Source organism: Labrus mixtus, chromosome 14 (assembly GCF_963584025.1).
Source record: "Labrus mixtus chromosome 14, fLabMix1.1, whole genome shotgun sequence".
Classification (NCBI taxonomy): Eukaryota; Metazoa; Chordata; class Actinopteri; order Labriformes; family Labridae; genus Labrus; species Labrus mixtus.
The window spans coordinates 14,755,016-14,781,093 of record NC_083625.1 but is presented as its reverse complement, the minus strand read 5'-3'; the positions used below and the strand labels follow the sequence as shown (position 1 = coordinate 14,781,093).

At 39.9% G+C, this 26,078-nt stretch overlaps 1 protein-coding gene and 1 long non-coding RNA gene across 2 annotated transcripts; one reads left to right on the top strand and one right to left on the bottom strand.

Annotated features, from left to right (window-relative positions):
• Positions 1-363: 363 nt before the first annotated feature.
• On the bottom strand, positions 364-13,983 carry ubtd2 (ubiquitin domain containing 2). The gene is made up of 3 exons (XM_061055253.1): positions 13,825-13,983; positions 9,987-10,223; positions 364-3,691 (listed from the first exon to the last, which is right to left on the bottom strand). Exons 1-3 carry the CDS (start codon positions 13,892-13,894, stop codon positions 3,180-3,182), a joined length of 819 nt encoding a protein of 272 aa, XP_060911236.1. The 5' UTR covers positions 13,895-13,983; the 3' UTR covers positions 364-3,179.
• Positions 13,984-14,007: 24 nt separating this feature from the next.
• On the top strand, positions 14,008-25,916 carry LOC132988103 (uncharacterized). Its single transcript, XR_009675781.1, has 4 exons — positions 14,008-14,208; positions 23,995-24,080; positions 25,312-25,454; positions 25,810-25,916. It is a non-coding gene; the product is annotated as an uncharacterized LOC132988103 (long non-coding RNA).
• Positions 25,917-26,078: the final 162 nt, after the last annotated feature.

The window sequence follows — 26,078 nt, the reverse complement described above, 5'->3', positions numbered from 1 at the left end:
AAGGTTAATACTTACTTATAAAACAATAAGAAACAACAAATATGCTGGTCACACAAGTTGCCTATACAAAAGGGATTCATGAGAGATTTTCTATTATTCATTCTCAGACCACGACAACCACTAACATTTAACATCGCCAATGTATGTCTTTCTTTTTTACGATAACCAGGACAATATTTCCTCTAAGAGAGACCTTACCTTTATTATGATGAGAGGTTTCTTATGATTCAACATTGCTATGTGCTTATGAAAACAGGTAACAGATGACTGTTGCCAAAGGTTAGTTCGCTTTGTGGTTTTCAGTTTGCTGCTCAGGACAGAGAGGGGGCTATTATACTTTAAGGATGCACACGTGAAACCACAAACTTTGCCCATCTTTAATGTGATTCTATGTGTCATACTGATCCCTTTTTGCAAAACAGAGAGAAATACATTTTGAGTCTGCAACCTTGCATCATTGCAGGTATGAACACACAGGTATTTCCCGGAAAAAAAACCCTAAGCATATAATAAGTTTTTTAAGAGGACTGATGACTTAATGCCACACTGACCATATTATTATTAATTACTGATGTCTGAAACTGCCACTAGCTGTGACATTTGGGCTCATGGGCACATTGTGTATGAAATTCAACAAACCTGCTGTTTTTGGGCAAAAGAGTTTTAAAGTATTTGCTCTGTCTTCTTGGTCTCAGAGCTACAGGGTCACATTACACCTGACTGTTTAGCTCGGGAGGTTAAAAACCAGCATTAATGATCATTTCACCAGTGTATGCACGTTTTAATGCTGAACACTGCTCATTTTATTGCCTATTGTACATTCTTGCTTTAGTTGCTCTTTAGTTTTTGTGTGTGTGTGTGTTTGAAACCTTTGGTGCTGCTGTCTTGCCTAAGGACTCTTGTTAAATGGATTTTTTTATTTCTTATAAATAAAAAGTATTCTACCACTTCCTCTGCAGCCTGACTTTTCAAATTAAAAGCATCCTGGCTTGTCAAGTACTCTCATTCTTCATCAAAAACTCAAAAGCTTTTTACACACCTTTGTGTGACTGACAAATAGCAGCAGGTAGCACGCAGGTTTTCTTCCTCATTCTATTACGGGCCGCATGACGTTCACTTATTGTTCCCCTGCGGGGAAATGCCAGTTGGCAGCACTTCTGTCAAAAAAAACAAGCTTACTTGTGGTGGCTTCTTCTAACTACAAGGCGTTTTTTCATCTGTGTTTTTTGGGGAGTTTTCCACTACTGTCTTGTTGAAATTAGTGAATAAAATAAGGACATTTAAATAAGGAAATAGGAAATCATAAGGAAAAGGGAAGCTGTTGTACTGTGAGTTGTAAATAATGCCTGACCTTTAAATTAGCTATGACCAATATGAATAATTCTTCTACATTTTACTATATTGTCTAACTAGATTTCCTACAGCTTGAGAAAAGAATGCTGGTTATTTAGGATCAGCTTAACATAGACACTGGCAGCAGGGGAAAACAACTCTGACCTAATGTAAAGAAAGAAAAGAAAACTTACTGGCACTTTTAAAGCTCACTGTTATGTGTAGAAATCATTCCTTGTCAGGGCAGTGAGTTTATGAGTTGTGGTGCGACAAGACACACAACTCCTTATGAAACCACAAATTAAAGTCATTAAAAGTTTGTGTACAAAGTAAAGAAGACATAACATGTTCATAGATTAGAGTTAGAGGGGCGTGTAGGCTTAGCCGTACACTCTCCATGTGGACAGAGCCAGGCTAGCTGTTCAGATATGACTCCAGTTTTCAAATATGACGATGTAACAACTCTGCGCAAAGATAAGATTAGACCAAAAAGGCAAATCAGCAGTTTGTGAAATAGGAAAATCATCACCTTAGCCTGATCTTTTTAAGTGAAATGTGTATAGTATAATAGTATAAACATCAAAATCAAATACATTATAGTTAAAACAATTCATATTTGCACTGCATTATACGTCTCTTCTTTATAAACCTGAGATAAAAAAAATTGCAAGCACTGATTAGTTGAAGTCCTTTAACATTGATTTAGAGCCACAAACAGAAAGACTGTAAAATATGTTAGTTGCAATGTTATGCCAGAGAATATAATGCATCATATTACTTCAACAACAAGACGTGAAAACACTGAGGACACATTGAGACAGAGACAAGAGGAATAGAAACAATGATCAATTTTAATTAAAAACCTACTATTTTTAATCAAAATATGCAACTGTGTTTCTGAAGTGCCATCCTTTTCCCACATGAATATGTGTGGCTGTGTCTTAAACTTATATGAACACCCACCCACACACACACACACACACACACACACGCACACACACACACACGCACACACACAGAGATAGGCTGACTAATTGATGTGTATTACATGATTGCTCTGATTGTTGAAGCAGAGTGAAGTAAAGCTTGGTAAAACGTTGTCATGCCTCTGATGTGACCACACTGAGGACACATCTGTTTGCTTAACAGCACCAACCTTTCTTTCCAGCTGTTAGCATACCGACATTGATCCTGAGTGAGGAAATGGCCTGGATTTGATTCATGTTCAGTATAACTAAGAGTGATTGTTGAGTATCTATATTTCTTTCTTTGTAAGATGTCCAGGTTGAAAGTGTATGTCGTGAAATAATTGTTAAACCCTGTCGCCCCATAAACAGAATTCTAAGCTTTACCAGAGAGCAGAACTTGAATAGAAACAGAAACATTCGATCATCAGTGTTCTTAAGAAAACCCTTTGAGCCATCCGACAAAGTTCTGCTTTGTTGTTTGGTTTCCATAGGAACAGTTAAAAATACTTCAAAAAGGTCAAAATTTCGACATGTAAACCAAAAGGAAGAGTTTTTCCTCAATTCAAGAGTCTTTTTTCTCCAGCAGACAGCCAACAAAGAAAGACTGAGAGGAGAGAAATCAAGAGAAGAGAAGGGATGAAGAGGAGAAAAGGAGGGATGAAGAGAAGGGATGAAGAGGAGAAAAGGAGGGATGAAGAGAAGGGATGAAGAGGAGAAAAGGAGGGATGAAGAGGAGGAGAGAAGAGAAGAGGAGGGAAGAGAACTAATCTAAAAAGAAAAGCCAGAATCATCTTTCATCCTTTTTTCTCCCTTGTTGTCCTCCTTTTAAACAGGAAGCCTGTTGGTACTCCTGCCTCCGGGGAGCCAGACTGAGCAGAGTTAGTTCTCCACAGGCGTGGGCTCCTGCGGCAGTGCAGCCACTCCCTCCTCTGCCACCGGCCCGGGGCCCTCTAGTGTGTGTCCTGCTGTTGACAGCGGCTCCAGCGGTGGCGGCTGGCTGAGGATCACCTGCACCACATAGTCCCTGGAGATGTTGAGTTGGTCCAAGCGCAGCCTGTCTGTCAGAGGCCGACCTGAGAAAAACCAGCGTTGGGTCGGAGAAGGAACGCCCTCCTGACTCTGTAGACGACGTTTCATCATGCCCACTGTGTCCGAAGAACGAACAGCCAGCCGGAGGTCGCGGCCCGTTGAGAGCCGGAGCCTCAGCTGGCACTCCCCTCCTGAGCCTTGATCGCTGGCGCTGCCCGTGGACGGATCCGCTGCACCAGAGTCTGGATCTGAACCGTCGGGCTCTTCAGAGTGCTCCTCGATCATGTTGACGGGAGGAGAGAGGCAGTAGACTGGCAGCTGGTATCGATTCCCCAGCTCATCGTAGCATTCAGTCAGAGCTCCTGGAAAAACGAAAAAAATGATCAATACCTGTATAAAAATCAATTCCTAACTTAAATGACATCATTACAACATGATAATGAAGATAGAAAGTTAATCTATAAAACATGGCCAGATTACTTCACTGTCATTCTCCTAACCCATTGGCTATATTGTCTACTGACCATTTAGCCTCTTGGATGTCTAACTTGTGTTAAAGAATTCCAGCTAGTTTTCTTTTTTTGGTGCTCTGACCAATGTTAACAGTCTGATTAGAAGCAGAAATTGAGTTGGAGTTGAGAAAATGTGTCTTGAAGTGGATAGTTGGCTGCACATAAACACAGGTGCCTTATTATATAGATACACTCAATCATTGTAGGGTGACTGATGACTAGCTAGTAGCCTTTAGTTGGACTAGATCTCTTTTTAAAAACCAGATTCTTGTTCCTTCCTCAAAAACAGATTCTCTATTGTATCCAGAATCTTTTAAGAATGATCATTTGAGTATGTATTAGTGTGACTGCCACACTTTTTAAAATCTATGTTATATGATATAAGAATCACTTTAACCATATGCAGCAGGTTACAGCTTCTTACAACTCACTCAGCAGTATAAAAACTAAGGTCCACCAGACTAGGTGATGGTTTAACTGGGAAGTTCCAATACAAAGAAACTAACAGTTAAAAATGTGTTATAGGTAACCCCTCAACACATTCTTTTTCCAAATAACAAAGCCAACACCTGACATGCATAGCACATACTTGACTGTTTTAAGCTGGAATAGAGAAATGAGAGTTAAAGGAGAACAGAGACTGTGAGGAACAATCTATGAATGAAAGCAGGAGAAAGGGAATGTCATGTGTCTGTAGGAGTGTGACATTTAGAGACATTTTCTGATTTACAGTACAGGGGAAAGAAAGTTGCAGTGAAGACGCAAACTGAAAGTTAACACAGTGATACTAAAGTGAGTGTGTGTGTGGGGGGGGGGTCCTTCAGGGCAATTTAAGACATACCTCCTGCATAATCATTTGTCCCTACTTGTCATAAAACACCAGATAAAAAGTTGATTCCAACAAGGAACGCGATAGCAGGACTTTGGAGGTGTTCAGTGTGTCTACTACATGAACCAGGGTCTACACAAAGTTCAGAGGACCCCCTCAAAGTTCTGCTGTATGGGTAGTTCCAAAGTTACAGTGACATTAGGGATGGGACTTGCAGTACCTGAATCCTTCGAGAGACTATTTCACATGTTAGGAAAATGATTGGCCTGAAGAACCTTTGGGGCCCCTGATTAAAAGCTCCTGTCATTGGTTGGCTTTGTTTTCTTATCCTAAAGTGTAATGTAGTTCATAAACAGAAGAGACATCCTCTATGTTCCGTCTTTTTATTTATTTTAAGTTCACTCACGATGTTGCCCTTCATGTATTTTAAAACCTATAACAACATAATCTAAGGTCAGGGTGAAAACTCCCCACAAAAGCAGAGAGTAGAAATCCTCTGCTTTGACCTCTAAACAGTGTTTCAAAGGTCCCACCAGCTCCTGAGCTGTTTTGTGAGTTCCATGACAGCACGAGCTATTCAGAGAAGACTTGTGTGGTAAGGCAGAGAGAGATGAGTCAGTAGAAGCCACAGGATGCTGCTTTCTGTCAAAACGGCAGCTGCAGTGGTCAAGCTGAGAACACAAAGGCCACACTACGCCATCAGGTCTCGCTTTACCGAAGTGAGTGTGAGAAAGGGCTCGGCTTACCTTGTGTTGCTAAAACTGAACTAAGTAGTAACAAGTGTGAAGCACCTTACAGGAACAGAACTCACTAAAAACCGCTTGGTGTGAAAATACAGAAAAAAAAGCGATCAAAATAAGTTGACAACTGACCTCAGATATTTCAGCACTCACTTTTTTTTTTTTTCCAGCTATCTGTTGAGTCAAAATAAAGGCTGTCTGTGAAATGTACTGTTCGTTTTTTTAACATCAAATGAAAGAAAACACCTCTTCAGTGTGCTGATGTTATTACTTTTGACAAGATGGGACTTGTTGCATCCAAATAGGGTTTACATCTGCGTAGTCAGAAGTGTACAAGTGTTCAGTGAAATTATTTCAAAACAAGGTCTATCATGATTAAAAGGATTTTTTTATGTAACGTAAGTTGCAGCAGAAACTTCTTAAATGTGGGTGCTGTCATGGCCACTGTGATAAAAGGCTAGTATAAATCTAAGATAAATGTTAAACTCGGTGCACTGACAACAAGCCTTCAAAAGGATTCTGTTAAGACTCTTCATGTCTGTTACAAATCTCTATGTCTTGCTATTTTTCTTCCCCAGGCGGCTCCACCTCAGAGTTTATCCTTCAGCTGCACAGTGCTGAAGTGAAACATTCTAAGATCCAAGCATGAAAATATGTTCTTACATGAAAGAGGTTTGGTTGCTGCAGTTCTGTTTGCATTGCGACGAATATGGCTAAAAGTATAAAGCTTATAAAGAATGTATTCTGTAGACGTTTATGTAGAGCTCCTACAGCCACATGTCCACATGTGTCCTTGAGCAAGACACTTAACCCCAACTTGCTCCCACTGCTTTGTCGGCGGGTTTGAATGTATTTGAATGGGATTAGTTACTTCTGACGGTCACTTTAAATAGCAACCTGACTGCCATCAGTGTATGAGTGGGTAGATGTGACCTGCGGTGTAAAAGTGCTTGGAGCAGTCAGAAGACTAGAAAAGGGCTATACACTCTCAAGCCCATTTACCACTTATTTAAAAATCTTTAGCATCATAGCCAAAGTTATTTAAGCTTATAAGGACATTGAAGGATGATGACTGCTCCTAGAAAGCCAACATCCAGTAAGTGCTGAATATGAAGTGATAAATCAATATTTTCACAATCTGCACAACTAGAAACTGAGTGATCTGATTGTAATACAATGCCACTATTGACTGGCAGACAGACAATCAATTCATACGGGAATGTTGAGAGTAAAATACCAGCAATAGAAAGGCATGACATTTGTGAATGGTGAAATAATCTAGTGATGTGGCTGCTCTTTGTACCAAAGTGCTGGACGAGTGTTAAGTGACATCAGACCTGGGGAATCCACAGCTGCAGCCCAGCGGGATCTGATCTGAACCAGACAGAACTACCAACAGGAAAGGAAGAGGACAAAACAAGGCCCACTTGTACATGCAGCAGAAGTCTTTTTGTTGGTACCTGCTATACCCAAATCATTCCGGTAGGTAGAGCTGTTTTTTAGTTTTTTTATCGTTCCTGTTTGCCAACTTACAGAATACCTTTGCTTCTGCAAACTGCAGAGTAGGTTAAGTGGTTTCCTGACAGCCCCTCACAAAGAAACTGGATGGATGAACTTTACCCAAGAGACCAGGTTTGTATCACACGTCACTAGTGACCTTTATCAGCCTGAATCAAACTCTTTACAAAAACAAAGCGATTTTGCTGCCTGAACCAAAACACCAAGTACAACCTTTTTACTACTTTACTAATAAGATTTATACACCAAACTAGTCTGTCAGGTTTTACAAAAGAATACAAAATGACCCAATAAAAAGGTACAGTACATGAGTAATCTAATTAATTGTAATTTGGTATCATTTACACCTCTTTTCATGCATCCTCTCTTAACTTGTCCCTGATGTCCGACATTATCCTACTGTGTTCTTCTTCATTTATCTCGCTGTCAACTTCTTTGGCCAATTCCCTTCCATTCATGTTACCCATCAGCAGTAATGAAGTACTGACGCTGTGAGACAAATTGGCAGGAAAATCTGTCTAGACGCTCTAAGAGCGCCTTCTTTTTTTAAAATAACAATATAGATATTTGGAGCCAGCGATTACAAAATGGTATGACATGAGTCAAGGATGATGATGTATTGCCATGTCGATATTTTGTCCCAACCTAATTAACAATGACTGTTGGTTTCTCCCAGCCAGGACACTATCAGAGGTCTCGTTGGTGAAAGAGAGGGAGCATGTGTGACCATTTAGTACCAGGGGGGAAAGGTCATCTGTTTACCACCTTCTTATATTGACTTCAATTATACAACACCTACAATGATGTGCTGGTCTGGTATGACAGGTAAGAGATCTTTAAATGGTCCATAACATGTTTTAAATAAAATACATCTCAGCCTTTGTCATACAGCTCCTGACCTTTACTTTCACTGAGAACATTAAAAGCACACTTTAAGATTCTCTTACATGAAGTCTGGAGACACGGGGGGGGGGGGGGGGGGGGGGGGGGGGGGGGGATTTTGCTATACTTTATTATTCCCCAAGGGGAATCTAAGGAGTTATAAAACAGAAATCAAGTGAAGGTTGCTCATCCATAAAAAGAAAGCGGCTCCAGCAGCTGATAATTGCTTTGAGGAGATGCCGGGGTTCCTGAATCAGAGCCATGTCGATTCATTGATCTGTTCTATGTGGAAGCTCTCAAGTATGCTGTAGAGGAGGCACTACCTTTGGAATACTTTCCTGAGTGATTACCTCATTAAATCCTGCTTTAAGAAGACCGGAGACACACTCCTCTTTATTTATTATTCATCGATCCCCTCTACAGAGTATACTTTTGAATAGCTACAGTCTGAATGATACATTTTGGTCATTGAGACACACTCGGTCAAGCGTCTTTGACTTCTTTAAATGTGTGTAATTTGTGTTAAGGTCCATATTAGGGGTTAATTATTGTGAATGGGGGGAAAAAAACTTCTTGTTCTTCTTCCAAACACAAATGAGTCCTCATGTTCAGCAGAGTCGTCTTCCTGTTTATGAAACTTCAGATGACCAGAGAAACTATAAGAGGTCATAGACGAGACTTCCTTAGCGAACCTATTCTACATCCTTTAGCGTCGCAGCCCTTACTCTGCTAATGCAGCGTATTTATTTATAGCCTTTGGATACTACTGAAACTGACGACCTCACGCTCCCCAACACATCTGAGGTAAGAATAAGACTTATCAACACATCTGAGGTAAGAATAAGACTTATCAACACATCTGAGGTAAGAATAAGACTCCTATATATCTGAGGTAAGAATAACAATATCAATCTATCTCAATCTCCCCATCACCAAATTAAGCTAAAGAAAAAAAACAAGAAAATAAATTGAAGGAAAAAATTAATTCTACATTATGAGCATCACCTCATTTTACTAAAACTGCAACTTTGGTAGCTGCTAAATACATTTCCACTCAAACAACAAGACAGATTTTTTGTTAAATAATTGATTTCTTCTATGTTCTATCTTTTGAGGTTCCTGGAGCTTTTATGGAGGGTGGTAACCACAATTTGTTGTATTTTTCTCAACTGCTAGTGGCTCGTTCACTTCCAAAAGGGAAATATAATGATTAATATCTGACTATGTCATGTCTTAAAATGTTATATATTATTACTTTATATTTAGGTAGTATATTTTTTGTGAGTATTATCTGATTTTAAAACATAAGTTTAACATTTAATCAGATGTCTGTCCTGTTTAAACACATCAGCAAAGTGGAGGGTGGCAGCAGCCAATGATATGCTCTAGTACTGACTATCAAGTAGGCTATCTGTGTCTGTCAATGGGCATGTATGAATAAAGTTTTTCTCCAGAGGGAGATCCAGTTCAGGCAGAACTGTTGCCCTGCTGTGTGTTTATTATTCAGTTGGTCTAGTTTTGGGTATGCACGCCAGAATCGCTCAGCCAATTGCCTCTGCTAACACTTCTGCTTTTGTTGTAAACAAACACCTCCAGATGTTGCTCCTCCACTCGCCCCTCTGTGCGCCAGAGATTTCATTCTCCCCTTGCTTCTGCGACTTGGCATGTCTTTTTTGTCTGTTTCATACAAAGTCAACCTAAATCATGTACTGCAAAGCGATACTTTTCTGCTGTCCTCCCTTAATAAGCAGCAAGTTCAGCCATACATACTTGTCCTGCAGTTACACAGGGGGAGAGTGCAGGATTACCTTCAGATGTGTGCAGTTGAAGAGAGAGAGAGAGAGGCAGACACAGCCAGATCACGTGTACATGGAAACTGATATACAGAATATCAAACGGCATTTTTGTTGCAGCCCTCCTTACTTACATGCATTGTTGTCCCTTTTGTATTAATCTAAGGTAAAATTTAAAGATTTCTAAGATTTAAAATGGCAAATAAAGCACAAACAAAACAAGATGGCTTCTAAATAACTCCTCTATTAACTTAGTTCCAGAGTTTTATTTGCTCCAGAGAACTTCAGAAGAGGGAATTTAAATTATTTTGGTAGTAGTCATCAACAGAACTGTCCAACATTATGTCTATGAAGTCATCTGCCAGTGTGGAAATGTGTTTTACCGTGCGGCAGTGTGATGCTCGCCCCATCCAGGATGGCCTGAGCTAGCAGGTGGTCGTTGCTCTCAAAGGCGCTGGCCGCAGCCCGCAGCGCATCCCAGATCTCCTTCCGGCCCTCGAATGCTGGCGCCGTATCCCAGAACTCATCTCTCTTGCTACGCAGCTGGCCTTCAGTCATCGGGTAGTCACTTTTCCATTTAGGCCGCTCTCTCTTCAGGGGCTGGTTACGCCCTAGAGCCACTGACAGAGAGGATGAGAGGAAGAGAGGAGAGGTTGAGAGGGAGGGAAAAGTAGAGGAAGACAGGAGATTTGGAGGGAAGATGAAGGAGAGGAAGCAGAAGGAAATGATACAAGAGAAATAAAAGGCATAGAACAAGGGTCAGGTTTAATGGAGGATGTGAGGGAACAGGGTACCAACAGAAATAGAGATGAAAAGAGAAGGAGGTATAAACCAGAAAGGACTTAAGAAAAACAGAGTGGAGGGTGACACAGAGAAAATGTAAAAGTCGGAGGAAAGGGATGTAAATTCCAAAAGAGAAGAAAAGATAGAGAGAAAGAGAAAAAGAAAAAAGAGGGAAGAAGAAGAGTTTGTATTTGTCTGAAAAATACATGAAGCAGAAGAGAAGCTGCAAGTGTTTGTTGCTAAACTCGGTTAAAAGGTGAGGGTTTGCGCATCTCGCGGCGCTCCATCTGCAGCTGAATGGTTAATGAATAACACCATCTGGATCAACACGGAAGGGGACGACAGGTACTGGACAGTATGTGCAGTACATGAAGTGTGTGTGTGTGTGTGACAGAAGAGAGAGAGGGATGACGGATCAAGGTGTAGAGTTTCACCTGCTGCTGGTACACATGTAGTCCCATGATCATACGGCGCTGTTCATCAACACCTACCTTCCACACACTGTTCTAAGTAAATAAGACCTCTAACTGACAGACTGATTATACTTTGACCCTTTTATTCTTTTGTTATGTGTAATGCCATAATTCACCTGAATACAAGAGGAGGGCATTGTCTTTAAAAGTCCTCTTAATGATGGTATATTTATTGAAGTATGGAGGTCAAATGAGATCCTTGTATAAGATAGGACGAAAGAATAATTGAAAGAATGAATAAATAAATGGGTTTTGATATGTAGTTATGTAAAACAGCAGCAGGAGCTTCTTCTGACTTCATCAAAATATAGAAGGGTTGTTTGTATTTATGACAACCTTATCTTCAGTTATGATTCACAGAAGAGGATAGGGAAAGAACAGTTTGTGTCAGCATCTGTAATGGGATATATAAATGTTTTTGTCACAATAAGTTAGAAGAGTGAATTCAGTATGTTTCAAATCCTTAAAAGAGTTGTATACACATTTTGATGATTCACAGGATAACATCAAGAATGCTATTATTTTCAGTCATGTCATTAAATAGTTAAACATATCATTCCATCCTTTGCATGTATATTATACATTACTGTAAGTACAATTAAAAAATATTTAAAAAAAATATACACAGAATTGAAGCGCACTGAAATATGCTATACGAAGTTCAATTCAGTTTTACTGATCTTCCAAATGTGCATGTCTGAATTCATATATGTGTGTGTGTGTGTGTGTGTGTGTGTGTGTGTGTGTGTGTGTGTGTCTCTGCCTGGCTGTGTGTTGTACATTAGCCTACTTTCCAGCTCATCTGTCTGCCCATAATTTAATAATTTACGTTACACAATAGCCTACTTTCCTGCCTTTCAGTAATTCTTAATAATCCTCTGGGACGCTCGTCGGCCAGTATGAATAAAAGATGATATTTCAACTCAAATATCCTTACCCTTTAAGCAGGTAAATCCACTTATTACACTTGCTTTGGTGAAAGCAGATACATGTGCTCAAATGTAACTGCTCCGTCTCTGTCATCATCAAGCAGAGTGTCAGGTAACAGCTGCTTATCTCAATCTGTTTTAACACTGCAGAGCTTCTTGTTACCACAAACACGGACACACACTCGGTCTTAATAAAAAGGATCTCTGAAACATTTTAACGTGACTTTGAAACAGGTCAAGTTGGACAGATGTAGGATTAATAAGAAAGACATTAATGAGACCAGACTATATACGGCAGCATCTTAAAATGTTCTGTCCCCAGCCCTTAAACCAGCTTTATCTCCCAATCTCTGATTAGAATAACTTCACAGTGGCAGAACTCCTCGACAGACAAAACATCGAGGAAACTATTGTACAAAGGTATTTCAGCACAAGGGGCCCCGCAGACAGTAAGCCACTTACTATCTAAACTCAGCGTCTCCAATGTAATTCCATGTTTTGTATAAAATTCCCTCTGTTTCTGGTACGCAGCCTCCTCTGAAACACTTTGCATCTTTATGTACCGTGCCACACCCATAAGAAGTAATGGACTGCACTTACACAGCAATCTTCTAGTCTTCTGACCACTCTGATCCCTTTACACCACATGTCAGCATTCACCCATTCACACTGACATTCATACACTAATGATACCGTCATAGCTTATCATCTTTAAATACATTTACAGACAACGGAAACTACGCCTTTGGGAGCAACATGGGATTCAGTTATTGGCATCTGGACATAGGAGGACTGCAGGAGCCGCAGGGATTTAACCACAGGTTTGTGGACTGGTAAACAACCTGCTCTAACTTTGAGCCACATGCCTTTCCTGGTGGCTTTAAACATTTTACCAAGTTATCGTACTTTAAAAAAAAAAAAAATCATAACAGTTTGTTAGCATCATTAAAAACATGTGATGATTTAGGACGGTGCTTCTGTTGGTTGGGATGTGATCATGATAATTTCAGGGTCACATTTTATTCACCGTAACTGATTGACTTATGAATGTTTGACTCCTATGGGCTACAGACAAGCATGTTACTTTAATTTGCAGATTAAGATTTTTAGACAAGGGCTGCTCCACTGTCTGCTCATACCTTTGACCTTTTTTCCACAAATTGCAGTTTTTGCTTTTGGGATCTTGTAATGAGCCTACTAATATATGATTTTGAAAATACTTCCTTTGACTGTTCAGCATTTGTAAACAAAAATTGTAACTTTTTTGTTGTATTTCACTTGAAGAAAAAGGGTGAAGATGCGTCTGGAAATGTCCCATGAGCTCACCTTCTGATCTAATTATGTTTAGTTCATCTAAATTAAAACGATACCCTGTCTATTGTCATGCTTAATTCTACTTTGTGCATGTCAGACTGCTGACAGAATGGTGTCCCCTGCTCTCGGGCCTTTCTCTACATCAGACTGTAATAAACACTTCATCATAACTCATAAAGCTTGAGGCACCCCTATAAGTTTTGACACCTCCTCCAGTTTCTCCACAACACTTTGCGGCCGTAAACACCTCGCTTATACAACACAGTCAATAAAAACAATCGCCTGGCATTGCAACAATCATAAAACGCGCTGAGCAATAAGATAACTTAAAGCAGGCATGGGCGTAATTTAAATCAGACTGCATCACTCCGGTGCATGCCATTGCCGTCTGTGACCCATATTTGTTATGCAGAGAAGCTAGCAAGCTAATTCCGCTAGCCGGGCCAGCTCAGTCAACACCAAAGAACAAAGGGAGGAAGCGACGCATTGTGAATATTTCCCACTTGGTGAAGTACAAACGGGTCGTCATTTATCGCTTCAAGGCCCGCTGTGTGGAGGGAGATAACCCGGGTGGGCTGCCGTGTCTGTCTGCGTGTCTGCCTGGCTCGGATATAAAAGGAAGGGACCTCCAGCCGGGACTACGTGCAGAAAGCCTAGAGGACCCCCCATCTCCCCCCTCAAAATAATATAAGTGTAAGCACTAAAAGACGGCGATAGGTTACCTCCAGTGCCGTCCGAGTTCTCGTTTAAGCTGCCCGAGGAGTCGTGGTGGCTCCCGACACAGCCACCCATGGATGTTTCGGCAGAGCAGCCCGGGCTAGGTAGCTCTCCCCCCCGGCCCACAGCTAGAGCTACATCCACTAGCCCCTCTCTCTCTCTCTCTCTCTCTCTCTCTCTCTCTCTCGTTTTCCTCCCCCCACCCCCCTCCCTTTCCCCTCTCCTTCCTGCCTCCCTTTCACCTCGCCTCCTCCCGTCTTTCCTTTCCTCCTTCCCTTCCTCCCTCTCCTCTTCTTCTTCTCAGCATCAGCAAGGGCTCAGCGGGCACCATCCTCTTCTTCGTCTCTGGGGAAGAAGGCGAAGAAGAGGAAGACAGACATCGTTACAAGGTGACCTAGAGAGGAGTGAGGAAAAGGGGGGGGGGGGGGGACAAAGGAGGAGTGCACTGGCTGTTTTCTTTTGGGCAGTAAATGATTGACTTCAGATGTTTATCATTTTGACACGTGTGCTGTTATGTGTTTGGATTGCTGCCCTGAAGAAGACACATAAATAAATTACTTTTTGTTATACTCCTGAATGTCAGCGAGGCCCTCCTGCTGCTATTGTGTGCGTCCCTCATTAAAATCCATGCTTATCTATTCTATTCTGTTCTATTCTATTCGGTGTGATATGCTTTCAACAGATTTGCACACACATTTGCAGGTTTGCACAAAACTAGTTGCATGTAGATCGGATTTCACAACACAGAGTGAAAGTACTCCTATTCTTTTCTATTAAAAAGTTGTATAGGCTACAATATTGAAAAGCTTTGGCAGTCAGTGGGTGTCTCTATAACCCGTTTTACTTAGGAAGTTCATGTATCAACTTTGGTTTGGGAGCAGGAGCAGGCCTAAACTTCAATCACTTGACAAGCCTACTCTTACCGGGTTTACCCTCCTCTCCATTCTGTTTTCGCTCAGTTCTCTCTTTCTCTACACTCTGGGCCGTTATCAGCTCGGGTAGAATAACTACACACGACAGAACCCTCACTCTGAGTCTCCCTCTGCCTGATCTTTTGTTCAACCCCCCCCCCCAGACCAACCTTAAGGACGACGACCATCTCTCACCTATATGTCCCAATATACTGTATGAATCCACATTAAATGATGCAATGCATATTGTTATGGCATGGTGAAGCCGTCTTAAATGTAATTAGGGGTTAGGGGTTGCACTGACTTTTCGATTAATACTTGACTTTACAGCAGTGTGATGACGCTTTATGCCTGATGTTGACTAATCGCTTATCAGGATAGAAAATCCCAAACTGTGACTGAGAAGGACTATGACAGTGAGTAGGCAAAACCGCTATTTACCTGAGTTTTTTCTTTCCCTAGTGTGACTTTTTTTCTTTGCACACTCTTATATGGGAGTTGTAGCACACATGTTATTGTTACATGCCTTATTACAGCTGTTACAGCCTGCTGTGTCTTTAAGTGTTAACTGTCTGCATTCTGCCGATTATGCATTAGGTTTGGCAATAAATCTTTTTTTTGCTGGTTGCAAAACCTTTCCTTCTGCATGGTTTTACTGATAACTTCATCAGGGGCTAGTAGACATCGACCTGACTATTACCACATGACTGTCAAATGAAGTTGTGCAACCCTTAATGTGTGTGCATGTCTAAGTGTGCGTGTGAAGCTCCTGCTGATTGTTGACTTGTGTGTCTTGTTCTTTCATAACTCCATAACAAAATGTAAAATCACTCACTTGGACACCAACCTCTAGGGCTTCTGGGCACCTTGGACAAGCTCTACAACTAAATAGCATTCGAAGCATATCATAGCGTCCTTTTTGTTTGCAGGGCCTCCAAAGTTGAAAAGTGTATTGAGTCCTCTTCTTCAGCAGTGAAGTTGACCGTTAGAAAATCCATTTTCATGTTTTAAAAGTCAAGTTATCACAGATTAAAAAAAAAAAACAGCTCTTTTCACACTACAAAGAGAATAGTTGCTATTGTGCAACTTTATCTCCTGTTCTTTCATATGTTTTTGCTTTATAATTTTACTATCAATAGTTTTCCTTTTTGACACCCGCAGAGGGAGGACACAGAGGGATGGAGACATTAATTTATCAATTTTTATAATTAATGTAATCCATAAAAATCCATATAAATCCAACAACAATGTTTTCCCTGTCAGAGCAGGTCTACTTGCTCTCTTTCTACAGCCGAGTGTTGCAACATTACACCACAAGAACACACTCCTGCCCGGTCACTATCTTTAGGACTGTCCTAAAGAGACTTGATTGTAATATGACACACTGGCTCTGACACACACATTCACAAACACAGCCACTCATGTGGTCATGGACACACACACACACGCACGCACACACACACACACACACACACACACACACACACACACACACACACACACTGAGCGCAACGGGATAGCAAGGGTAATTTTACAACAAAGCTGTCTGGAATTACAAGTATTTCCCATTGCTGGGAAGTTGAAGCAGACATGTTTATGGAGGAGAGAGAGCTTGCTTCCAAACATTGTTTGTCCCGATGACGTAATGTGATGTAAGAAGTTTCTGATAAAAACACTTGAAATGTTGCTGCGTATTCTGTGTCTACTATCTGTATGACGAAAATGATTAAACGTCCTCTTTTGATTCCTCAGGAGTAACTTTGTGTCAACTGAGGATTTGAGTTTGGAATATGGATGGGACCAAGGAAATATTTATAAAGAGATAAATGAGAAATGTCACAGAATCCTAAAAACCAGAGTGATTTAAAATTCACAAAAGAAAACTGACAGACATGATAAAGAAATAGACAACATGTTCAAATAGCTCCAGTAGTAATTACTTTTTTTTGGGCTCCAGCGTTGCTAGGTGCCACAATGAGCTGTGAACTATAATATTTAACTGTTCAGGGGAAGAATAGGTTTTGAACTAAACAGACAATGAAAGTCTGTTGTTTTCTGAGAACTTTAGTGACCTCTAGTGACATTTTTTAACCTACAGCAGAATTCATCTATTAATTTAAAGGACATTTTTTGTGTGAGATTCTTAAATCCTCGTATAGTTTCAATGGCAGAACAGATTAGTGTCTTATATATAGCTATTATAGGAAAACACATTTGTGTTACTTTTTAAGGAAGGTGCTGACGTTTTGTCACAGATGTTTCACATTTACAGGAAACATTCAGCTGTATGGTGTATGTGTGCATGGCCAGTTTCTCATTGATGTATTATTGCTGGAATACTTGAACATATCCACATATGTTGTGAAGAGGGATATGAACAATTTTAATTAATAAAAAATATATTTAATATATTTTTGTGATTAATCTTTTAGAAGTTTGAAGTGTGATAAGGGAGTCATTAATTAATCATCTGAATTAAACATGAATACAAAAAATAAAGCAAAGCTTTACTAGCAAAGCCTGCTTGTACAGCATTCAGTCAGTAGATGGAGCAGGAGAGTTTAAACTGCAGTGTGAGATACCCTGCAAAAACTGTGTGTGTGTTTGTGTGTGCGTAGTTTTCTGTTAAAATATTGGCAACCACATGTACTCCAGCAAAAAAAGAGAATATAACATTTGGCCTGAAAATAAGAAAGCAGAAAATGACAAGTTGCACACTGGCTTTTCACTGCAGCATCCGGGGCACTTATCCTCAGCTTCCCCTTTCTGGTCTAAAATAATTACAAAAGAAAAAAAGCGTAGCAGCCTTTGCATTTATTCGACTTGTTGACTTTTCTTATTGGCGTTTTCTCTCTAGCCTCTTGACTGCCTCACTTTCTTCTTCTTTTCATCTGCCTTATCAGCGTCTCTTCTTAAATCTCTTTCATATGTCACACAGAACAGCTGACACAGAGGTTAATAGGCTCATCATTGATTTATTCTTATCCCTCTCTGGCACAAAGCTCTACAGCCTCACATCTGCCCTATTGTGTCTCTGATGCTGTGGTTCCAATTGTCCGTCCATTTGAAGATGCTGCCCCATCTGTGTTGAAGATGGGGCTTCATTGATTTACTGTTATCTGTACCCCCCATCCCCCCCCATTGACGCGCTTCATTCATAGACATCCAGCTGTGTATGGAGGAGGCTGGCAGACACACCCTCACTTAAGCCTTAATCGTTATGGTGTCTCTTTCATTTTGATTCATACCTCAGGATTTTGCTTCTTGTGTATTTGTTACCCAGACCTGCCTAATGCCATAGTGCATATAGGGCTGTCAACTCTTACCTGATGGAGATGTGACTTATCCCATGTACCTCCCTTCTGATACTTTCAGAATAGTTGATCTGTTCTGTACATCAGAAAAGATCAATAAAGATACTACAAAACAAGGCTTACAAAAATCAGTTTAGGTCATCTAATTGTGCTTTTTATAGATAAAACCTTCAGAACATGTTGTTCAAAACTTTTGATTAGGATTTGGATAAATAAAAATCTGTGTTATTTTATCTCAGCTGAGGGGTGGACCCAGGGCTGGATTAAAGGGAGACATATAGTTAAAAATACAGCACTTTTACAATTCTGATTTTTTCAATATTTAGCTCTTGCATAGCTGAATCACTAATAGTGACAAGCTAATGAATAAGGTAGACACAGGAATGTAAACAACAGTTAATTCTTTATTCATAAAATAGTTGACCAAATTGTTGGTACGAGTATGCATAGAATGTTTTATTTTTTGTGGACAAACTATGTAACATGTTGTCCCATTTAGAGCACTGGTTATCTGAATTTGTTCATCTCTAAAAGTCTGTACCACGATCCTATCCAGTATTTCTTTAAAAACCCAGACAGAAGTAAAAGGGATCTGATTCTGGGATATGAAAATAGTGGATTTTCAAATCGCGATCATTCTTATCCGGATAAAAAAAAAAACACATGTACAACATGGCCCTTAAATCAGCCCCGCCAAAAAAGGCCAAGCCAGTATCAGTTTAAAAATCTAAAGACTGACTATTTGGAGAGATTGTAAGTTATTCACAGACACAGCCAGTTAGATTGCAACCAAGCTGTGACTAATCTGTAAGGAAAAAAGACATGACGTGCCAATTTGGATAAATAAAAGCTGCATTACTTTTGCTAGAACAAAGTTTCTACAAAGCACTCACAGTCAGTATTTACTGGATATGTCTATATATATATATATATATATATATATATATATATATATATATATAATCTTATGACATTTAAGCCCTGTAATAAATGTTCCTTTGTGTGGAATGTAAACTTGAATCCACTTGGAGCTCAGGCTGCTTCACCAGAGGAAAGGTTCACTGTACTATATGAAGTGTGATATAATAAATGAATACTTTATGGGACTCCTTCTATAGGTATTGTCAGCACTAATATCAACAAGGATAGCATCCACATGACATGAGTAGAAAACAGAAGTCCAATCAGGAGAACCTTAGTATTTATACATCCACAAAACCATGATTAAGAACATCCAGAAAACAACATAATTACTTGAATGAGGTGGGATGTGTAAAAGAGAGAGAAAGAGAAATAGTTAGAGATGGTAGAGATGACCGCCTCTGACTAATTTTGGTCATGACTGCAGCCTTACTGAAGCATTCGTATATCTTATCATTCCAGACTGTGTCTCGCTCTCTCTTGTGTGTGCGTATGTGTGTGTATGTGTGTGTGTTTGTGTTTGTGTGTGTGTGTGTGTGTGTGTGTGTGTGTGTGTGTGTGTGTGTGTGTGTGTGTGTGTGTGTGTGTGTGTGTGTGTGTGTTGCCGTGCGTCAGACACAAAGCAAAGGTCACACACAGCCCTGACTTGTTATGGTAAAGCTCAGTTATGCAGAGATTTGTCATTGTCTGCGTTTCCATACAACACCTTTTTTATATTTCTCTATAAACACAACTCTAATTACATGATGATTGCTCTCAATACATTACTCTGTAAAATATATTCTCTGGCTTTTTATTTGGGATTGTGGAGTGTGTTTAAAAGACTAGACTCAACAGTGAAATACTCAAAAATCACCTAAACCTGCCCTGACCCCTGAGCAAAACAATCTAGTCACAAAACAAACTTTTTTTGTTAAATTAAGTAATCAGGAATCAGTTGTAGATTGAAATGTAGCCAAATCAAAATAAGTAAATCACCTAAGCTAATATAACTTAAAGAAAACCAACATTTTTTATTCCAGAAGTTGCTGGTTACCCCATGAAAATGAATAAATATATGCCAGTATTTAATCGCACATTTGAATATTTATGTTAGCAATGCACTAAATCTAAAATTAGTTCCAGGCAATACAAGACTTTCACCCTAATTTTCCCTCCTTAAATCAAAGCACATTTTTTCCCCCACAAATCACTTGACTTCCTTCACCATTATAAAAAAGGAAAGTTTCCAATACACATCAACTATTCTGTTAAAGGAAATATTGCATGAAATAAGTAAATAGTTCTTAGAAAACGGAGAATGGTATAAATAACAGTATTGTTAATATTAAGACTTCTTTAGTGCTCCAGGCTGGTCAAGTTTCTGCTTGACTAATTGTAAAAATTGACCCAATATTCCAAGTTTCCATAAATACAAAAGAATAGATGTATCTGGTTTAATATGACACACCGTGGTAAACACATTTCCAAATTGTTAATACAGATTTACTTTTTCTCCTTTTTTAATGTTACAATACTTTTGAACAAAAAGCCAAATGCTCAGAAGATATTTTTATCATTGTCATCTTCATATTCTGTTGGCAGAAAGTTCCTGCATTTTTCTTTGTGATATTTAATTGAACCTGAACTGTTTTTTTGTGTATCTTGATGTTTTTCTCATCAGCTTTGAGCATTTATTTTCTGCATAGATTTCAAATGAAAAGGCAGGATATTGGATAGGAGCTCTGAGATGAATTTTTGAATAGCCTACAGTATAACAGATTTATGACATGGTGACAGCGGTTGTTTCCATATATTTAGAATTTTCTTTCATGAAAAGTGAGTTGTCACTTGCATTTACCTTCCTTGAGTACAACATCACAGCATTCATGCTAACCTGTTTGTTCTCTGTCTCCCCAAGTGTCTGTATTTATAAGCAATGCAGCCTGGCTTCGGAAAAATCCAGCAGGCTTTGGCAGAGCTTAAAGGGCAATGCAATCATAATGAAATATGTCTCCTGTTTGACTGCCGCAGTATTCAAGTATTTTACCAACATGGCTTCTAGGCATCATATCTTTGCAGGTGTAAATCTTGTCCTTTTAAATCCAAACTAATAAAAACTTTCTATTTCTATCCCTGGTTCATATTTTCCCTCAAAGCAAGATTATCTTCATAATACACAGAGATGGGAACACAGAGTGAGCCAGAGACACTTTCATGTTCTGTGCAGATGATTCAGTAGCTAACAAAGTCGCATTAGATTTGAGTATCGGAGCTTTGTCCTGATGCGTCCTGTCATGATTGGATAATAAAGGAACACAGTAGGCGACAGGAGTTACAACAGCCTCAGACAGCCGGCGTGAATTTAAGTGCCTGAGTCTGTCTTGTCTGTGTCAGTTTGGCGCGCTGCCTGTCTGGATAAGATGGTGTCTAAGTGATGATCTAATCCTGGTCTAATTTGATCGAATCAGGCCTGATGTAATGAAACCTGATGTCTTTAATTTGCAGTGATTGGATTTCTAAAGTTAGCAAAAGGAGATTTCTGAGTTGTGAACACCAGTGGCAACACCATGTCTGTTTCACAAGAATATTATACAATTCCTCATATTGTAGGTTGATCATACGTCCGCTTTTCTCTTACTGGGTTACACATGCAAAAAGAAATTATGACGTTGACATCAGGGAACTTCTGGCTGTGGTTCTCACCCTTCTCGCCCCCAGAGTGAAGACACTGGCTGGAGGGCTCCACACAACCTTTCGTGGAATAGATGGACCATAAATACCTCTCTTAGGCTTGGTGGGCTTTATTACTCTGCAGATTCCAGTTCGCCCTCACCTGCCACCCTGCATGGGTCCAGGAATGTCAAGCCCAATGCTTTATCCTGTCAGATTTCTCTTTCTGTGGAAGACTCAACTGAAGAAACCATCCTTCCTTCATCCTGCATGGTTGGAGCGGCCAGGTGGGAGATCGAGTGGGTGGTACAAGAGGCTCAACTAGACCACCCGACCCCTGAGAACTTCTACTGCCCTCATCCAAGGTCGCCTGCTATCCTGGTATCCGCAGGCCTCTCTCCCTGCTCCAGCAGAGTTTTTGGTGGCTGACCATCTCAGCCAAAACCAAATCACCTAATCAAACACCTGCTGGCCTCTTACGCCCCCTGCCTATTCCCTATCATCCTCGCTGATTTTACATCTTTTGTCGACCTTTTAACGCTTTTATCCTCTCCTTTGTACTTAAACAATATAATATCAAAGTAACCTGACTTCTCTTGCAGATTGATATTATTAGAGTTAGTCCTCTAGAGTCTGTGATAAGCTCTTCATCCCTAACAACTATCTGCTTTTCTTGGTAACAGTTTGTACTTCTTCAACATCGATGTTCAATCAAGTAATACAGGACCATTGCTCTGTGTTATTTTGGCCAATCACAGTCTAGTATTTATCACAGATGTGCAAAAAAAGTCAAATTAAAAGAGTACAATGGAAGTTACTCTCTCAATGAAGTTCATCATTTGGTTGCAGTTTAGATCTCTGTTGGATGGTTGACGCACATGGCCAACAGTGCTTGCCAAAAGGATGCAGGCTGACAGCAGGCCAATCAGGAGTATTTAATGTCCCGTGCTTCCCTGGAAAAGTACCAAAGACACACGCGCATGCACACACACACACACACACACACACACACACACACACACACACACACACGAAATGTTGGGACACACATAGAAATGCATATAAAGTATATGAATGGACTGAGAGACACAAATACAGACAGTTTCCAAGGCTGCGCAGTCTGGTGTCATACCATATTTTTCAGTTTGGCAGCAGCACAAGTTTCAGTGGGTGAGTTACAAATCTATTAAAGGCTCTGGACATACTTAGGGGATTATATGTATTGTTGAACAGGAAAGTATTTCCCAAGTGTTTAAATGATAGAAATATAAAATACCTAAAATCAAAAGTGATCACATGGTTTTATTAACAATTTTCCGGACTAAGCTGGTTAAGCTGCATGAGAGCTTCTTCATGCCTTAGTTACATATGGATCTGTCAAGTTTATCTATACAAAGTTTGAAGGAGGTTTAACACCCTGAGCTGAGGACTGTTTGACTTTCACCTCCCAGAATACCAACAAGGCCCTAAGGACCACCTAAAGATGGTTGACATTGGAGTTTGTGAAGTATAAAGACTTCTCTGGATTTCATCTTGACTTCCAAACAGTCTGAAGGATCTGCAGGTTCCGCAGATGTTTTCACCAAAGACTGTATATATCCTCAGCTCACTCATACACATTGCGGTTCTTCAGGCTATACAATAGTGATCCTTGCTAGCCAGCAACTATAGCAGGGTAATAATGTAAGTTACTGTACTGTAAGTTTTATATGTGGTCAAGTAGTATTCAAAAAACTAAGGAGCAAAAAGGAGGCAAATGAGCATATGTAATGATGTTGAACTGTATAAGGTCTGATGGGCATGTTGGTCATTCAACATATCATTCAACATATTAGACTGGAAATACCTGATTGATGCAGAGAGGATATCAATTAGTCAGCTCCTTCAAAAACTGGAGAGCGCCTGTGAAGTTTGGCTGCTAACACATACGGGTGAAATAAGTATGAAAAATGGAGCCAAGAAGAGTGCCTGGCAAGTTCCCTGTATGATAGAAAAACAATAGTTTTGCTGCAGATGATTTTCTAGTGATGCTTCTTTGTGTGATCCCGTTGACAGTACATGAGCAGGGGGTTTTGGACACAGCTTCCCTGTTTCTTTGCCGTTTGGTTGTATCTACCCTTGCTCTGAGTGTGAATATGTTGTTGATGGCTTTACCACAGTTTTTTCCTGTTTGTTGAACCTTGCTTATCTGTTGCCTTGGATATTTTCTTACCTTCACACATCCCATGGATTACATTTTATAGTTCAAATTTCTTTTTTTTCTTTCTACAAACGCATTTTGAATCTTCATCTTGCACTTTTTTCTTCGCAAGAAGGTGACAATTTCATCCCCCCACATTCCTTATTTGTTACATTTCTTAGATGTTTTCCTTGGCAGACACCCTTCAAATGAAGTTGGTGATGTGACAGAGGCAGAACTGATGTACACTTTCCATATCAGGATGAACATGTCTGAATTTCATGGTTAGTATTTACTTTTTTTTTTAATGGTAACTATTAGTTTGTTATGATCTTTTACTGGAAGTGAAAACCCATTTCCATAGAAAAGACCTGCTTCAGTAATCACAGTTGTGATTCAAAACCAGATCAAGGGTTTCATTTACAGTCTTTCACATGGCAGCACACTCCAGAATGATGTGTGAGCACGCTAGAGAGGCCTTATTTATAGATCAAGAACTGACCAGTGTGAATGTGAGTCATGTTGTGATGGGATAGTATTGCTGTTTTTTCCTTTGACAGAAAAACTGTTTGACTTTTCAGAAGCAACACAACACATGCAGCGGCAACTTTGAGTCCAGGAAGTCAAATATTTCCCCCCTGTGTACTGTTAGCAAACCGTCACTTACCGTCAGCAGCTGAAACAAGGGCGCTACATTATGTCCTTGAAAGTGTCCTTGAGTGGCCCTTGCAGAGCTTTTTGATATACCTGATGTCACATGCCGATGCGTAATTCAGGATGGGAAAGGCCAATAGTCACATTTGTTCTTCTTGAAAAAGGAAATGGCAAAACATTACACAAAGATACTGTCTCTATGACAATAACTGAAATGAAAGGTTCTGTTATTTATCAAAATGTATCTGCCACTTTGTAATCATTTATGAATTTTGTACATTCTAAAATAGTCTCATACATCATGGTGGGAAAAGATTGGATACTTTGTTTCTTCTTTGTCACTTCTGCAGCAGCACTGCTGGTGGTACTTGGCATTGGCAACTGGTTTGACATTTTAGCATCTTTACGAGCAGTAAAGTCGCCAGTAAGAGTTATTTTATTCATGAAGAATGTCAAAATATCAATTTTATTGGTTAATAATTCCCAAAGCAGCTTCCTTAGGCTATAGTGAAGAGCTCAGACAAGCAGTGCATCTACTTCTGAACAGAAAACACTGCTAGCTTAATTCATCGTTAATGAGCTAACCTCAACATTAGCAAGCAAGTCCGTTTTAAATAATGAAGACGTGTGGTTATTAAATGTATTCTATATTTAACGCATGCTATATAACCAATAACATCAAATATCTTCACCAATAAATATGTCTCATAAAGCAAACCAACTCTTTTTCTCTGAGCAAAGGTTGAATTTCTTTGTTCATATTTATCTGATGCTTTGTGAGTGTTCGTCTTTGTGTGTGTCTGTTTCTGCGCTTGCATTTTATTGACTTTTCCTTCACTCCCTTTCACTTTATTACCTCAGTTCAGGGGGTACTGTCTCGTCGACTGACTCCCAGGTACCTCCACCCGCACATCCAGGGACAGGCAAACATTAGGTAATGTCCCAGTGCAAACAGAAGTCCATTGTAGAGGAGCCGTCACCCTGGTCATGCGTACACTGCAGAGGTGAATACAAACAATTATTCATAAATCCTTCAAAGGGAGAAAAGCTGCCTTTGAAATCTGCATACCCATACTAGCTATCTTCATGACTTTCTTAAAGGCCCATCTTCTGTAACTTCTCTTTGTGTCTAAAAAGCAAGAAACTGACTGACAAGCTGAATGATAATGTGTATGCAGATGTGCATGTATTGCAAGTGGAGATACTGTGTAGAGTGTTGACGTTTTGTTTTGCACAGCTTCTTTGCAACACCCTTTTTGAAGAGCTGCATTGGGTTTGTATAGCTTGACCGTAACAGACAGGTAAACACAACAACAGCATAATCTGTCTGTTCTCACTGTCTTTTTTGTTATTTGGCAGGAGCTGTTGGGTCGGAAAGAGTTCATGCAGCAACACAAGCTCACCATCTATAAACTGTCTGTGATCATTATATACACATGGCACATCTCTCTCTCTGTAACCCCCCCCCCCCCCCCCCCCCCCCCCCCACACACACACACACACACACACATACACAGACACACATTTCAAACGTTGTGTCTCTGTGCATGGATATATAATATATGAATATTATGCATATTCTGTGTGTGTGTGTGTGTGTGTTTATTTAGAGGGCATACCTACTAGAA

Bases quoted from the DNA above. Each gene is read 5' to 3' on its own strand.
- ubtd2 (XM_061055253.1), bottom strand. From the start codon at position 13,894: ATGGGTGGCTGTGTCGGGAGCCACCACGACTCCTCGGGCAGCTTAAAC. The intron at 10,224-13,824 runs GTAACCTATCGC...CCTCTCTGTCAG, and splicing joins GAACTCGGACGGCACTGGAG to TGGCTCTAGGGCGTAACCAG. The intron at 3,692-9,986 runs GTAAAACACATT...TCGTTTTTCCAG, and splicing joins GAGCATCACACTGCCGCACG to GAGCTCTGACTGAATGCTAC.